The 15,736-nt window shown below is 41.8% G+C and overlaps 1 protein-coding gene across 3 annotated transcripts in view; it reads right to left on the reverse strand.

The window, feature by feature from the left end:
• The window catches only part of A1CF (APOBEC1 complementation factor), an 81,233-nt gene that overhangs the window by 20,498 nt on the left and 44,999 nt on the right, over nt 1-15,736 (reverse strand). For all 3 annotated transcript variants that reach the window (XM_036336757.1, XM_036336756.1, XM_036336755.1), the window contains 4 exons: nt 15,505-15,639; nt 13,588-13,718; nt 10,513-10,751; nt 3,791-3,955 (listed from right to left, as the gene is read on the reverse strand). In XM_036336757.1, coding sequence (XP_036192650.1) covers nt 3,791-3,955; nt 10,513-10,751; nt 13,588-13,718 — 535 coding nt within the window. In that variant the 5' untranslated portion in view covers nt 15,505-15,639. The remainder of the gene's footprint in view (nt 1-3,790; nt 3,956-10,512; nt 10,752-13,587; nt 13,719-15,504; nt 15,640-15,736) is intronic.

Below are 15,736 nucleotides of genomic sequence, written 5' to 3' on the forward strand. Positions count from 1 at the left end.
TACGACAATGGTTGTACAGAGCAAGACTGTCTTGTCAAGCTGAAAAAATAAATAAAGGTAGTGAAACCATGAAGCATGGGACATGTAATTAACCGAATTCCTGCACGGTCTCTTTGTTCCTTCAGTGTCAGGTGGGCTAATTCTTTTTTTTTCCTTTAAATATATTTTATTGATTTTTGACAGAGAGGAAAGGAGAGGGATAGAGAGTTAGAATCATCAATGAGAGAGAAACATCGATCAGCTGCCTCCTGCATGCCCCCTACTGGGGATGTGCCGCAACTCAGGTACATGCCCTTGACTGGATTCGAACCTGGGACCCTTCAGTCCGCAGGCCAACGTTCTATCCACTGACCCAAACCGGCTGCGGAGGTGGGCTAATTCTTGACTCTAACCCATGGCTTGTCTTAGTCATTGAGAAGTAAGAGCCAGGCCTTGGAGGACCTTTACCCTTGTCATCTTTGATTCATTTATTCATCAGTGCAATCCTCCATCCAGGTTTTCCTGGACTGTTAGCACCCTGGGGGCAGCATCTGCTTCAGAGGCATCTTGGGGTAGTCTCCACCCAGTTCCTCCTTGTGCTGCTCAGCAAATAGACATGGAATGAGCACATATTATCAGTCAATTCACTCTCCAACTTCTATCATGCCCATTAGTTGGGTGGCATTTCAGATGATAATGATTTAGGTGTCCTAAAATTCATCTTGCAGATGTTGAAATCAGCTTGCATTTTTGAGCAATAATGTCCACCCACACCTGATTTTGGAAGGGTTGATATATGAAAATTTAGCCTCATAAAACAGACAAATGAGAAAGTGAGAGTTTGTTATCATAAAAGCTGTTTTTCTCTACAATAGTATTCACCACATGGCTACTTTATCGTGTTTCTTCTTTAGCGTATAGGAATTTATTTTGATTGATATTCATTGGGTAGAAGGTGAGGCAATAAAATATCAGTGGTAACCCATCAGCAATAATGAAGACTCTCTGAAATCATAATTGGAAAAATATGACTTTGTTTATTATCAATTTGTCAGGAGACATAAATTACCAGAAGAGAAACACACCGGTAATCCAAAGGGAAGATTATCAAAGGGCCGTGATTCTCAAAGTGTGGTCCCCAGACCAGTAGTATCAGCTCCAGCCTGGAACTCAATAAAAATGCAAATACCTGGACCCACTCCCCAGAACTACTGAATCAAAAACTCAGCAGGCAGGGCTAGCAATCTGTTTTAACATGCCCTCCAGGTGATTCTGATGTTAAATTGTTTGGAAAATCAGATTCTGAAGAATGCCTAGAGTCAGAATTTCAGCAAATACCCTTGGGCTACACTAGGGAAGAGCACACATTTTTAAGGCCCCAGTTTCTGTTCTGATTGCCATTTATTTTTCTGAGTGGCATTGTACTATTTTCAGGTTAATCAGGGTTAAAATAACACATGATCAAATATTTGCAGGGAATGCTCTGATTCCTCTGAGGGATCTAAACTCGTCTTTTCCACTGGAAAAGAAACTAGTTGGCTCTGACTTTTTCTTTCCAATACAGCAGGTGTCTGCTAGTCTCCACCCTCTGCAATTCACTGATTGTTTTCATATAATTAACTGGGCCTGGCCACGTGTCTCTCTTCAATGTGCAGACTTGGAAAGCTGATAATCAGTAACCGAAGGAAGCAGCCTTTTAGTAGTTTCTCATTCCTGTCCTTTTCTAAGAAAGGTAATGTCTTCAGTTACTGTAGATAAAACTAAGAGGTATTATTTGCTCTGGGAAGATAGAAAGTCAACACAAAGTGTGTATGTGTGTGTGGGGGGGTGGTGGTGGTGGTGGTGAGGAAGTATTATTTATGCACACAATGTCAGTTCCTATGCGCACGACTCGATCAACTTTCAGATCTCAGTTTACATGTCACTTCTGCTAAACATGAGTCTCCTCTGCACCCCAAGAGTATACTTTCATTCCTGTTTCTCTTCTGGAGAATCTTAAACTCTTTACACACACACCACACTTGTTAGCTTCTCCCAGTGCTTGGCATATAGGAGCTACTAAACTAATGACAGTTGAATGAATGAGTGAGCAAATGGAGTGGGGATGGAGCATGGGATGACAGGGTTGCTAAGAGCAAGCTCTTTACCGGACTTGGATTCAAATCTTGTATTTGCCACTTGCTACCTCTATGATCCCAGGCAAATTACTTAACTGCCTTGGGTCCTAGTTTTCTAATCTAGGGAATAATTTAAGTAATAAAGTAACCTACATGCTAGGGTTGTTGTGATAAATACATGACACATGCTGTGAAAGTGCCCACTGCAATGCCTGGCACACAGTGAGGCAGTTAATCCTTCCCAGCCTCTGGATTGATAGCTAGTGGTATGGAGACACCATATACCAAAATGGCAGGGAAGGCAGAGTTCCTGAAGGCTGCAAATAGACAAATCTCTGGTGAATCTTTGAAAAGGGAGAAATGACATCCTTACTAATTACCTTTAGAAAAAATTAGCTTATTCTGTTACACCTGACACGGAACCCAGGCAGCAGGACTATGTGAAGTGAGTATTCTCAGGCAGTTTGAACATGATGGCACCATGGCTGATGTCAATCAACTAACTACTCCGAAGTTACTGCTGGAGACAGAAAAATTCTCATTTTTAGAAAGGTGTTAACACAGTAATACATGTAGGCTAGAGTGTGTTCCAAGACACAGTAATCCCACAAGATGGTCTGCCAAAAAAATGGGATGCAGGGTCAAAATATTTGGTAAATCCAGCATCCTCCATCTCTTTTTTCAGAGACTTTCAAAGCCTATTAGAAGGTTAAGGACTCTGATAAGTCCCACAGTAAAAAAAAATCTGTCTAATTTTGTTTCTAGTGTTTGCAAACTTATTTGACTATGAACCTCTTTTATCAGTAACATCTGCTAACAGTCTGTAGAAATAATGTTCTACAGAACTTACTTTGGGAAAAGTTTGTTTGCACTTTGCTTCTTGAAATGCTTTACCTGCCTCCGTGGGGTAGTTCTTACATGAGAAAAAAAGAGAGGGGTTGTCAATCTCATGACTTCAGATTGATACTGAAAAGTATTGATAAGATGAGCAGCAGCTAATTATTGCCCTCCACCTTCCCTCTTTTCCTTCTCTTTGCCCAAATGAGTTTTCTAGAATTAATTGTCACCTACTTACTTATGAACCTAAACTCACAATCATATTCCATGAGACCAGTGATTCCAAACTGGGGGCATCTTTGCCCTCTACAGTACATTTGGCAATGTCTGGAGATAGTTTTGGTTATTACGTATTGGGGGTTGCTACTAGCATCTACTGGGTAAAGGACTGGGATGCTGCCAAATCTATAGTGCATAGGACAGACCTCCACAACCAGAAATTATCTGGCCCCAAATGTCAAGAGTACTGAGATTGAGAAACCATGTATTAGATTAGGCCATGTATTCATTAATGCAGTAAATACTTGTCAAGCATCTAACATGTTTCAGACACAAAGACAGGGGCTGAAGAGACAATAAGAGCAAAAAGAACTCATGAAATTTATAGTTTAGTGACAGAACTATGTATCCATTAAGTAATCACACAGATAAATGTAAAACTATAATATTGATAAATGTTATAGGACAATATGTCCCTATTTTCTAATCTAAAGGTATAAGTATAGTTTTAGTAATTTGCATGCAATTCTGAGAATGATAACTGAAAGCTATATTATTTGAAATTATGAAAGTCATTGTAAGCACAAGTGTTTTTCAAATATGTTTTGAACAAGTTTATCTTCTATGGTATGTCTTACCTGGTTTAATATTATTGAATTCTTTTTCAATCATCTCTTCAGAGGTAGACAGCATTAGGTTTCTTACATACAGGATTTTCACTGAAGACATTGTGTCTTCATCAACTTCTACTTCTGGTTCTGCCCAGTCTACTGCAATGGGGTGTCCCCATAACTGAATTCTTCCTACAGAAAGGATCACAAGTGTAATTAGTTATACAGAAATCAGGACAACATTATCTCAGTTCAGACTGATGGCCTTTTACATGGAACTGACCCTGGAGAGCTTAACTGAACAAGAAGAACAATATTAAAACTGTAGATTATTTATTTTAACAGACATTGCAAATAAATGTAGGAACTGGTTAGAAGGGAGTTCTGTATTATAAGTGGCTTATTATAATGATGGAGTATAAAGGAAACTAGGATGTGATTTGGAACTGATCAGAAATGAGGCAGCAATGGGCAAGTTGGGTCTTAGAACATCTCCTACAGGGTAAAGGTCGGAGGTGAGATGGCAAAGGGGGAGAAAATAAAATAATGGATGTAGCGCTCAGACATCAAGTCTGACTTCATGAAACACTATAAAGGTCACTAGGAAGTATTTCTGCTGCTGTTGGAATCTGTGCGGCCAGCTGCCACCACTGAGCTGTCCAAAAAATGGAGCATAGATGCAGGTGGGGGGGAGGGGGCGGGGCGCAGGCACCCCTCGTTTGTCCTGTGTCTATTTCTCTTGGTCAGGGCTCCCATCCACTCACTGTCTTCCCTCCGAGTTTTCTCTCTTCCAGAACATGGACAACTTGGGAATCTGGAGAAGAATAATTTTTTAGCCAAATTAAGAAGACAAAGAGCAATGGGAAAGTCTAGAATGAGAACCTGAACTCTTCTCAAAAGGCTGGTTGTTATCCATGCTTACGTATATTGTTGAATTCCTATAAATTGCAGTTTACTGAATGTCTTGCCCTATACCAGCGGTTCTCAACCTGTGGGTTGCGACCCCTTTGGCGGTCGAACGACCCTTTCACAGGGGTCGCCTAAGACCATCCTGCATATCAGATATTTACATTACTATTCATAACAGTAGCAACATTACAGTTATGAAGTAGCAACAAAAATAATTTTATGATTGGGTCACAACATGAGGAACTGTATTTAAAGGGCCAGAAGGTTGAGAACCACTGCGTACTATGTTTCCCATATGCCATCTCAGTCCCTTCTCACAGCAACTCTATGGGAAGGGAACGACTTTCTTACTTTTATAGATGAGAAAATGAGCTTTCTAGAGGATCTGTTTCACTTCGCACCACTCCTGTTATGCCTTCATCACGGCCTGTACCCCTACACAGTACAGATCTGTGTTGAAGGGATGAGAGGAGGGTGAGGGTCGGCTCAATTTCAAACTTGATTGAAATCTTGTTGCTTTATATTAGTTGTTAAAGAACAAGCTATATTCCAGAAGCAATAAAAAGCTTGAGGAAACAAAATCAGAAACTCTCACTATTGGTAAGGGTTTATATGTTTAATCATTACACATGGGAGGCAATTATTTTCAATCAAAACGCATCTTCTTTTTCTTTGCAAAGTAGTCAATGAAAGCATCTGTGGCATTGGCATTTTAAAACCCGAAGAACAGACTCACCCTAATGAATTAGCTGATGCTAGAGAGCCTGGCCTTTGCTACCCCAGCTGGCTAGGTACCTTGTTCTGCATTGCTTCCCATAGAGAGTTTCTTTCTTTACTTTTTTTCCCTTCCCGCTCCTCCTGTCCCCTTCTACTCCTTCCCTTCCTCTTCCAGGCTTTACATAGACTTTGCTGTTTGCCTTATCCCAGGATCTCCAGGGCTCCCAGGTGACTCTGGTTTCTGTAGGCCAGTGGTTCTCAGCTGTGGCCCCACATTGGAAGAGCTTTAAAAATTCCTCTCAATGGTGCACTGGATCCAGCTCCTATCTACTTGCAAGAACAGATTGTTACATTTCCAGAATTGTGTGAGCCAGTGGATATCACCTTGGTAGCTTGAAATCAGCCACAGTGGGAGTGTTAATACCATGAAATTGGCAAATGTTACAAGTCAGGACTTTTGATTTTCTCCTGGGAGTTGGCTGTTGAAGCTTTACCAGCTCATCGTGGACCCCTGGACTCGCCTTCTCAATTCTGGAATAAGTGGTCTGGGCCTCGGGACTCTGATAAACACCTCGTTTCATTTTAATACGCAGCCAAGGTTGAGAACCACTGTTCTGTACACTGGCTTTTGCCTTCCCAGCCTGGTACCATGGTTAAGTCATCCATGAGCCTGAAGATTTGCAAAAGGACAGAAGGGAGAGGTGGTATGGGAAGCAGTGATTTCCATGAACATCCCTGTGGAAGTCAGTGCTGGAGAGTAATCTGGTAACATAGGCTTTGAAATCAGACAAGTTCAAATATCAGATCAGTGATCCGGGCTATGAAACATAATCTTTCTAAGCACCAATTTCCTCAACTGTACTTGCTACTATCTGCTAAATTAAAATCTTCATTTAAAATACAGTATTCTCGCCGAAACCGGTTTGGCTCAGTGGATGGAGCGTTGGCCTGCGGACTGAGAGGTCCCGGGTTCGATTCCGGTCAAGGGCATGTACCTGGGTTGCGGGCACATCCCCATTGGGGGATGTGCAGGAGACAGTTGATCGATGTTTCTCTCTCTTCGATGTTTCTAACTCTCTCTATCTCTCTCCCTTCCTCTCTGTGAAAAATCAATAAAATATATTTAAAAAAAAATAAAAATAAAATAAAATACAGTATTCTTCCACCCCATCGGCCTCCCATAATCTGAGCTTCATCAGAGGAGATGGGGCTATTCCATCTTGTACTGTTTCCAATTTCAAGACCCAAAAGTGAAGGTGAGACAGTGGTGAGTTCAATGAGACAGGCCTCACCTGAGAAAGCCCTTCCACGTGGTTAATGCAGGTGGGATGGCATCAGAGGGCCTAGCTCTGGGGTATGATAGCTGATGTTTGTAGGCTTCATCTTACACTGAAGCAATTTGATAGAAAACTTACTGGCACCTCCTGGAAATTTGGAGGTCTTGTTTGATTTTTTAAAAACATTTATTTTATTGTTGAGAATATTATAGCTATACCCCATTTTTCCCTCTTTGCCCCTCCATCCAACTCCAGGACAATTTTTTATTGATTTTAGAGAGGGAGCGGGGGGGGGGGGGGGGAGAATTAGAGGGAAAAGGAAACATTGATTGGTTGCCTCCTGTATGTGTCCAACCAGGGATAGAACCCCCACCCTACATATGTGCCCAGACTAGGAATCGAACCCACAGTCTTTTGGTGTACAGGATGATGCTTCAACCAACTGAGCCACCTGGCTAGGGCTCCCATGTCATTTAGAAGGTATGTTATTGATGTTTAATAAATGTTTCCATACTGAATAGTCCCTAGGTCAGTGGTTCTCAACCTTGGCTGCACATTAGAATCACCTGGGAATCTTTTTAAAATCCTGATTTCTGGGCCTCATCCTCTGGAAATTCTGTTTCTTTGTTATGGGGTGGGGCCACAACATTAGTAACAAAGAAACAGAATTTCCGAAGGATGAGGCCCAGAAATCAGGATTTTAAAAAGATTCCCAGGTGATTCTAATATGCAGCCAAGGTTGAGAACCACTGCTTTAGATGGTTTTCTCTGTCTTCATGTCTGGGTCAACTAAGAAGGAAAAGCTTCCGTGGGCTGTGCCTATCATGTTTCTTAAGGAGCTCTTTATTCTTTAAAACCAGGCTGTCCAGAAATCCTTTGTTGTTGTTGAATCTACAGGGGGTAATAGGTAGACTCTCCAAATGATAATAGATTTTGCTCTCAGGCCTCAGTAGAAATGAATCTGTTTGCTGAGACTGGCGATTCTCCACTGTGCCCCATCTTGTTGACCTGCTGATGAGGCAGGCTGCCTAAACTCCAGCTGAATGAAACTCCACTCAGCTGAGGCCAATTTAAAGGACTGAGGGCGAGGGTGCTGCCTTGATCGTGATAAAGATCGGCAGTGGGTGGGGAGAGTGAAGGAGCGAGCGTCCATCTTGCTGGATCCGGACTGAGAACCCAGGGGGAAAAGACCTCGAGTGACGCAGCACAAAGTGCTTGGGGATTTCTGAAGCCCAGCCGCTCAGCCCTGCCCAGCTTCGTCAGCTCCACTCAGGTAAAGACGGGCGCTCTTTCTGGGGTCCATGTGTATTTTTTTTTAAGAGAGGGGAAGCTAACAAGAAGTTCCGAGTCTCTAGAACAGCGGTTCTCAACCTGTGGGTCGCGAACCCTTTGGGGGGTCGAACGACCCTTTCACAGGGGTCGCCAAAGCCCATCAGAAAACACATATATAATTACATACTGTTTTGTGATTAATCACTATGCTTTAATTATGTTCAATTTGTAACAATGACAGTACATCCTGCATATCAGATATTTACATGATGATTCATAGCAGTAGCAAAATTACAGTTATGAAGCAGCAACGAAAATAATGTTATGGTTGGGGGTCCCCACAACATGAGGAACTGTATTAAAGGGTCGCGGCATTAGGGAGGTTGAGAACCACTGTTCTAGGAGCACTGGCTGTCTGGCCCCTGAAAACTTTCCTCCTTTCTGGACTCCCTTTCATTATCATCCTCCCCCAGCGTCAGAACCATCGCACACATCTCCTTTTACAGAGAATTAAGAGAGAGAGTGACCCATGTGGGCTGGAAGCATGGCGGCCGGTTTCTCAAGGGAGCAGCAGCTGAGCTGGGGCTTTGAGCATCATCAGTCAGCAGAGGGGAAGGGGTCTCCTTAGGAGCCCGGGAGACAAAGATGAGCATGGTGTTGTCTAGGACATTGAGGGGTTTGTCCAGCCAGGAAAGAGTTTTTATTGGGAAGTAGAAGGTAGAAAACATGGTTGTAAAGGTCTAGGGTCATGGCTGGCAGGCCTTGAATGGCAGGCTGAGAGTTTACTGTACTCTTTATCTCAGTGGTTCCCAAACTTATTTGGCCTACCGCCCCCTTTCCAGAAAAAATATTGCTCAGCGCCCCCTGGAAATTAATTTTTAAATTTTAATAGGAATTAAACAGAAAGATATATGTATTAATGTTTCTACCTTTTTCGTAAAATATAGTAAAGAAAGGTGTAAATTAGAAACATTGAAGTTTGAAATTATGAAACTATTTATTGAACTCAGAATAGAAAGGTAATATACAAAAAAAGTTAAAACAAATGCACCTGTGGCCATCACCGCCCCCTGGATCGGGGCAGCGCCCACCAGGGGGCGGTAGCGCCCACTTTGGGAATCACTGCTTTATCTCATATGCCGTAAGGGGTGGTTGAATGCTTTAACTTATCAACAGATAGAGATTGAATTTCTGCTGTTTGCAAGAATTTGTGGAAAGGATGGTACAATATTTTGGGAATGCTAATCTCATAGTAATGTTGAGGATGGAGTAGGCAGAGGTTGGGGGTACATCAGAGAGAGAGCAGAAATGGGAGAATAATTAGGAGACGTTGGAAAAATAATCTAAGTGGGGAGGCGGGAGGGGATATCTGTGCTAGATTATAATGATGTCCTGAGAACAGAATTGAAATGGGGACTTTTCAATGGCAGAATTGTTGGCTTTGAAGAAGAGAGGAGTTGAAGAGGACAGCAACATATTAAGCCCCAGTCACTGAGCGGTTAGGTCTGCCCCATGAGGAGCTTTAGTGATTCTATGAAGCTGTGAGTCAGATGACAGGACCACTGGGTAGTGAGCAAAAAGTAAATGGAAACTTCAACATTAAAAACATGCGCCTCTCTAACAGACTCGGCAATTTTTGGGGGAAGAGGGTGCATCTCATATTTTTTCACTTTCAGCTGCCTTTATGAAAATATTCTTTAAAAAAAATTTTCCCCATGCTCAGAAGCCATCTTCAATGTTGGAAACTTCTAGGGCTAATCCTACTGTTGGTTTGTTTTGTCTTTAAGAATGTGTACCAGGGCAACCTAACTTCTGCTGTTTTTGTTATTTGGTTTTCAGTTCTGGAAGCTCTCCCATAATGTTCAGGAGAAGAGTTGATTCTGATTGTCCAGTCTGTTGTTATGGAAATCCTCTTATTTTAATATTAATTCATTTTAATATCTTACTCTGTGTAAGTCTGAGCAAATACTTTAGAATGAAGACTTTCAACAATTATTTTCTAAGTTGATGTGACCGAGGCAGATCTTAAACTTAGGAATCAATGGTTATTGCCCAAGTGGGACTTACCCTATGGTTGTAGCACCTAACAAAGCTCCCTTTCTACAGAGGGTTATTATGTCTGTTCCTCCAAGTTATGCAGAAATTATTAGATACTAGGAGTCATAAAAGAATATCACTTCATTGTCATGGGGGTAATGTATCTTTGAAGATTTATTATTTCTACATTGTAATGGATTTCTAATAAACCTGATAACAAAATATCTCTATAAAAATAACTGTTGATTGATATATTTAATTTTAAGAAAATTCTTTACTTTTGGGATTCATGATAGGATGGCTAGAGCTGAGTTCTAAATTTCTCCGATGTGTATAAATTAGACTTAATGCATAGAATCAGAACCCATTCTGCGAAAACTTCAGGGGGCTTAATGTATTTTGAGATAGATAAGAAGGACAGAGAGTTTAAAACGTAACACAACAACAGCAAGCACTTGTTTCCTTTGCTAGGAGCACAGCAGCCGAGGCAGGCAGGATGGAGTGGGGAGACTCAGGTGTGAGCAGGGGGTTGCTAACCTGGGAGGAGTTTCCTCCGCGCCATGGCAGCTGCCCGGTGACTCTGGTATTCCACGAAGGCGAAGCCTCGGTTTTTGGTTTTATCTGCAGCACTCGGGTAGACAATGACGTCCACAACGCCTTCGGTTACCTTCTTCATTTCTGCTAAGATTTCTTCTCTCTTTTTGGTTTTGGGAATTCCCCCAACAAACAATCGGCAATTGTCCACGCTGGCACAGACCCCTAAGAGACGCCCATTTCTGCAAAAGGAGGAATGGCGAGAACCCATGTGTGATTAACAGAGGTTGAAAAAGTATGGCCTTGCACCTGATACGACCTACAGACGTGGGATGTTTGGTCTTTACGGTGGTTAAACTGTTTTGGGGAAGTTGTGACTGCTTTTGAGAAACTGGAAAATCTGTCAACATTTTCTTTCTCTCTCTCTCTCTCCCCCTCTCCCTCCCTCTCTCCCTCTCTCCCTCTCTCCCTCCCTCTCTCTCCATATATATTTAAAGTACACTTCATTCCACATGAGGTTACAAGGCTTGGGAAGGCTGCTGTGGAACCTGGATCTCTCTCTCTTTTATTTTTTAAATTGATTTTTAGAGAGAAAGGGAGAGGATAGAGAGAGAATCATTGATGAGAGAGATACATCAATTGGCTGCCTCCTGCATGCCCCCAACTGGGGATGGAGCCTGCAACCAATCGAACCAGTGACCTCTTGGTTCATGGGTTGATGTTCAACCACTGACCCACACTGGCCAGACTTGCTCTGTATTTTTAAAGGAAAAAAGGTATTTGAAGCTGAGTAGCATCTGCTGTCTTTCGATTAGATGTGGATGCGCCAGTTGTCAATTCTCACTCCTCCCTCAAACATCCCCATTGCCGAGGCCTTTATACCTGCCCACATTGCTCAGGTTTCTGCCTGGCCTTGAAGGTATTTGAATTTGCAACCTCTGGTCTCTCTTCTTTTCCATCCAAATTGGGAAGCTATTCTGACATGATTGCTATTAAAAATAGTCACTTATGCTTGAACAGATTTTTACATATTATCTTACTTGGCCTCCACTGAGCCTGTAGGTATGCGGAGGTGTTCTTTCCATTTCACAGATGAAGAACTTGAGACTCCAAGAAATTAAGTGACTTGCTGGGTTCTCGGTTCAATTCCTGTTTCTCCCACTGAACCGTGTTGCTTAATAGCAAGTCAAAGTACACCTTCCTTGGCAGATTGATTAAATGTTTCTGGGGAACATTTGGCAAAATGTCTCAAAAGTCTCAAGTGTGCATAATCTTTGACCAAATAATGCCCCTTCTGAAAGGGACCTTAGGAAACAGATGAGCACCAAGTATTATGTATAAGGATATTTGTCCTTGTTATTTAAGATAACCTGAAAAGTTTAATGCAGTGGTTCTCAACCTTCTGGCCCTTTAAATATAGTTCCTCATGTTATGACCCAACCATAAAATTATTTTCGTTGCTACTTCATAACTGTAATGTTGCTACTGTTATGAATCGTAATGTAAATATCTGATATGCAGGTTGGTCTTAGGTGACCCCTGTGAAAGGTTCGTTCGACTGCCAAAGGGGTCGCGACCCATAGGTTGAGAACTACTGGTTTAATGTGTCTCGCCTGAGATGTTACTGACTTTGGGATTGGACATTTCTTCATTGTATACCATTGTATACCATAGTATAGTTGTCACCCTGGTTCTTGCCCACTAACTGCCAGTAGCTACCCGTTAGGTCATTGAAAAAATGCCTCCTCATTTTCTAAATGTCCCCTAGGGTGGACAATAATGCTGCTGGCTGAGAAGCACTAGTTAACAGAAGACGGGCATTCATAGTATAGGATGCGCTACAGTCATTGGACATACTAATGTAGAAGCATATTTATTGGTTAAAAAAGGCAGTTCACGATATGCTGCTGGGTTAAAAAAAAAAGGCTACAAATTAAATATGTGAGAAGGCTATTTTTATTAAAACTATGGAAAACCCAAAAAGACAATAAAAAATCAACAGTGATTATCTTTGGGCAATGGGGTTATGGAGGAATGGTTTAACTTTTATTACTTTGTAGGATTTTTTTGTTGGTGTATGTGTGTGTGTGTGCGTGTGTGTGTTGCGAATCAGGCTGTGTGACTTTTGTAATAACACAAAATTATTAAAATCGGCCCAAATTCCCTTAACAGAAACCGCTTGTTTGTCATGGTCGAAAAGGCCCACCCAGGTGAGTGGGAGAATGCTGAGTTCTTGGAAATAGTGGCTTATATGTGCGGCAGGTATCCTGGCCAGGTTGGGCCACTGTCCTAGTTGCCTTCTCTGCTTTTCTGAAGAACCAAGGACCACGGATCAGATCTGTGACGGGTTCATCTCCGTCGCTCTACAGGGGTGGGCAAACTTTTTGACTCGAGGGCCACAATGGGTTCTTAAACTGGACCGGAGGGCCGGAACAAAAGCATGGATGGAGTGTTTGTGTGAACTAATATAAATTCAAAGTAAACATCATTACGTAAAAGGGTACGGTCTTTTTTTTTTTTTTTAGTTTTATTCATTTCAAACGGGCCGAATCCGGCCCGCGGGAGTAGTTTGCCCACGGTTGACTAGGAATATGGTTTATGGGAGTAGGGTGGAAGCGAAGAGTTGATAAAGTAATCTTTTCTTTTTAAACTTTACTTTAAAAAAATGGTTTACGACTAGATCTTTAGAAATTATTATTTTTGATAATTTGGGGCTGGTCAGCTATCAGTTACCAGCAGGGGGCGCCTAGGGGCTCCATGTTCTATTTCTAAATGTGGGGTTTGTCAGGCACCTTCCCTAGAATTGCTTGGAGAAGAAAAGCCATCTCTCAAAAGCTGAGGGCTCGATTTTCATGTCTCCAGAGCCAGGTATTTAGATGATTCTCTGTGACTATTTGAGGGGGAGGAGGATGCTCAGACAACTGTGGGTCTTTTCCGGATGAGAACTTTATCATTCCCCTGGTCAGAGCAAATCAAAGGTTATTCTCTACAAGAAAGGTTCTCTCTCTGGCAGGTTCCATTGAAACAAGGCTGAGTGGAAGCAGGTGAGGTCAGCTCTGGGGTATCTGTTCTGCTTACCTGATTTCATAATTATTAAGTTGCTTGATTGCATTCTTGGCCTCCTGTTTATTTGAGAATGTTACAAAGGCATATCCTCTATTGTTGCCATTAAAATCCATCATCATTCTCATTTCATAAATTTTACCCATCTATAAATAAGAGAAAAAGAGAAATTCATATGTATGCATTTGTTCTTCCAAATGAACACACACGTGCACACGTGCACACAATGCTTTCTGAAGTCGGTCACTGCCATATTTGGCATTTGCATCCCAGGTGGAATGGTTTGCACATGCGGGGTTCAGATCCATTACCTGACTCTTGGGCAAAGGCAAGTTAATTCTAAAAAAGTGTACAAGTGGCATTTCAGCCTGAGGTAACGGAATATATTTGTTGACAGAGCAAATGACCTGTCACCACACAACTATCGGGGGATTGAGACACTGTTTTAGGGATCTGAAAACACATTTGTCACCAGAAGTACAATTTCTTGATAGATTCATCCTTGCCCCCTTCATTGGCCTCTGAAGTCTCCTTAGTGTTATCTTTACTTGGTAATACTCTGCCATGGATACTTAAAAGAAAAAACAGGAACACTAATTTGGACCCTTGCTGAATCTTCTTAGCTGACTTTCCCCCCCACCCAACCGTGACATCAAAATTAATACAGATGATGTGTTTCAGAGAATAATCTGGGGAGCCCTGTTATTTCGCAGTCTGTAGGCTGAAGGGAAATGCAGGACCCCCACCCAGGAGGGTACTGACTACATCTCTGGCTACAGCCATTCTGCTTTGCCAATGTACTACTTGATACTCCAAATGTTCTCCAGAAATACAGGCTCAGCAATTCACGCTTGCCTGCTGCTGCAAGAAGGGGAGCCCAAATAGATATGAGGGGCATGTGTGGGGAGAAGAAGCATCATTAAGCATATGCTGTGACACACTGGTTGGTTACCCCTCAGTTCAGCCTCACCTGCCCCTGCCCACCCCAAGGTATTCAAAGAAGGACACCTATTTCTTTTGGGCTTATTGGGAAAGAGTTCAACATGTTTCACCTGTTCCAGGTGTTTCTTGCTGCTCACTTTCAGGTTTAGTGTATAAAATCTACAGGATTAAGTCCATAATTTGGCCACAGCCCAAGGGGGATTGTATATATAAAATTAGACACGGTTCTGAGGCTGAGTTACTCTCTCTCACACACACACACACACACACACACACTCACAGCTGGTTTGGGCATTTAGGGAAATAAGTAGCTAAACTAATTTTACTGAATTTTCTAGGAATGTGGTTGTTTAAACACCACTTGGTAAATTATTGAAAATAACTGTTAATTTTGTATTCTCCATTTCATTGGGGTTTAGTAACAAAATATCATTTGGAATTAAAACTGGGGAGGTTTATCCCTTAACAATTGCATAATTACTTTGAGAACCTTAATAATTATATACTACTTAATTTTATTGATACATTAGGGTGGACAAGAAATTCAAACTTGTCAAAAAATTTTTATTGTGGACCAATACATAATAGACACAGTTCTGAGCTATGACAAACCTCCCTATTATTTTTATGTAAAAATGTTGCACACATATTAAAATGTCAAGTTGGAACAATGTCTGTTTTTAGACAGGATGTTGTAGTGTTAGTCTGTATTGACAGACACATGGAGTTGGCAGCGAGATGGCATGCCAGTGGAGATCGGGGTTTGAAATATAGATTTGATAGTCATCAGCGATGTCAGTAGTAGGGGATGTCAGGCTGTCAGTAAAAGGATAGAGCTGAGACCATCGCCAGCAGGTAGGAAGGTTTTGTCTGCTTGAGGAATAGCAATTGGGAGAAATCATCACTGGCCAGGAAATACGAGCATGAAAGCAAAGTGAAGATAGTAGTACATTTCCCTTGAAATATAAGCAAATTTAAATATGGACTCACTTTTTCACATAATGGTATAAGTTCATCCTCAAAAAGGTCTCGGGGAAGTTTCCCAATAAAGATTTCACAGCCCCTTTCTGGGGGGGCAGCATCCCAACCAGGTGGAGGGCCCCCATATTTTCTTTGTCCATTTTCCTGCAAATCCAGGGGAGGTTGTACGGGGGACAGAAGAAAACAAGAGATCTTTAGTCCAAGCTTCTCAATTATTTTTTCAGAATTATTCACAGTAAGA

This window comes from Myotis myotis, unplaced genomic scaffold (assembly GCF_014108235.1).
Source record: "Myotis myotis isolate mMyoMyo1 unplaced genomic scaffold, mMyoMyo1.p scaffold_m19_p_15, whole genome shotgun sequence".
NCBI lineage: Eukaryota > Metazoa > Chordata > Mammalia > Chiroptera > Vespertilionidae > Myotis > Myotis myotis.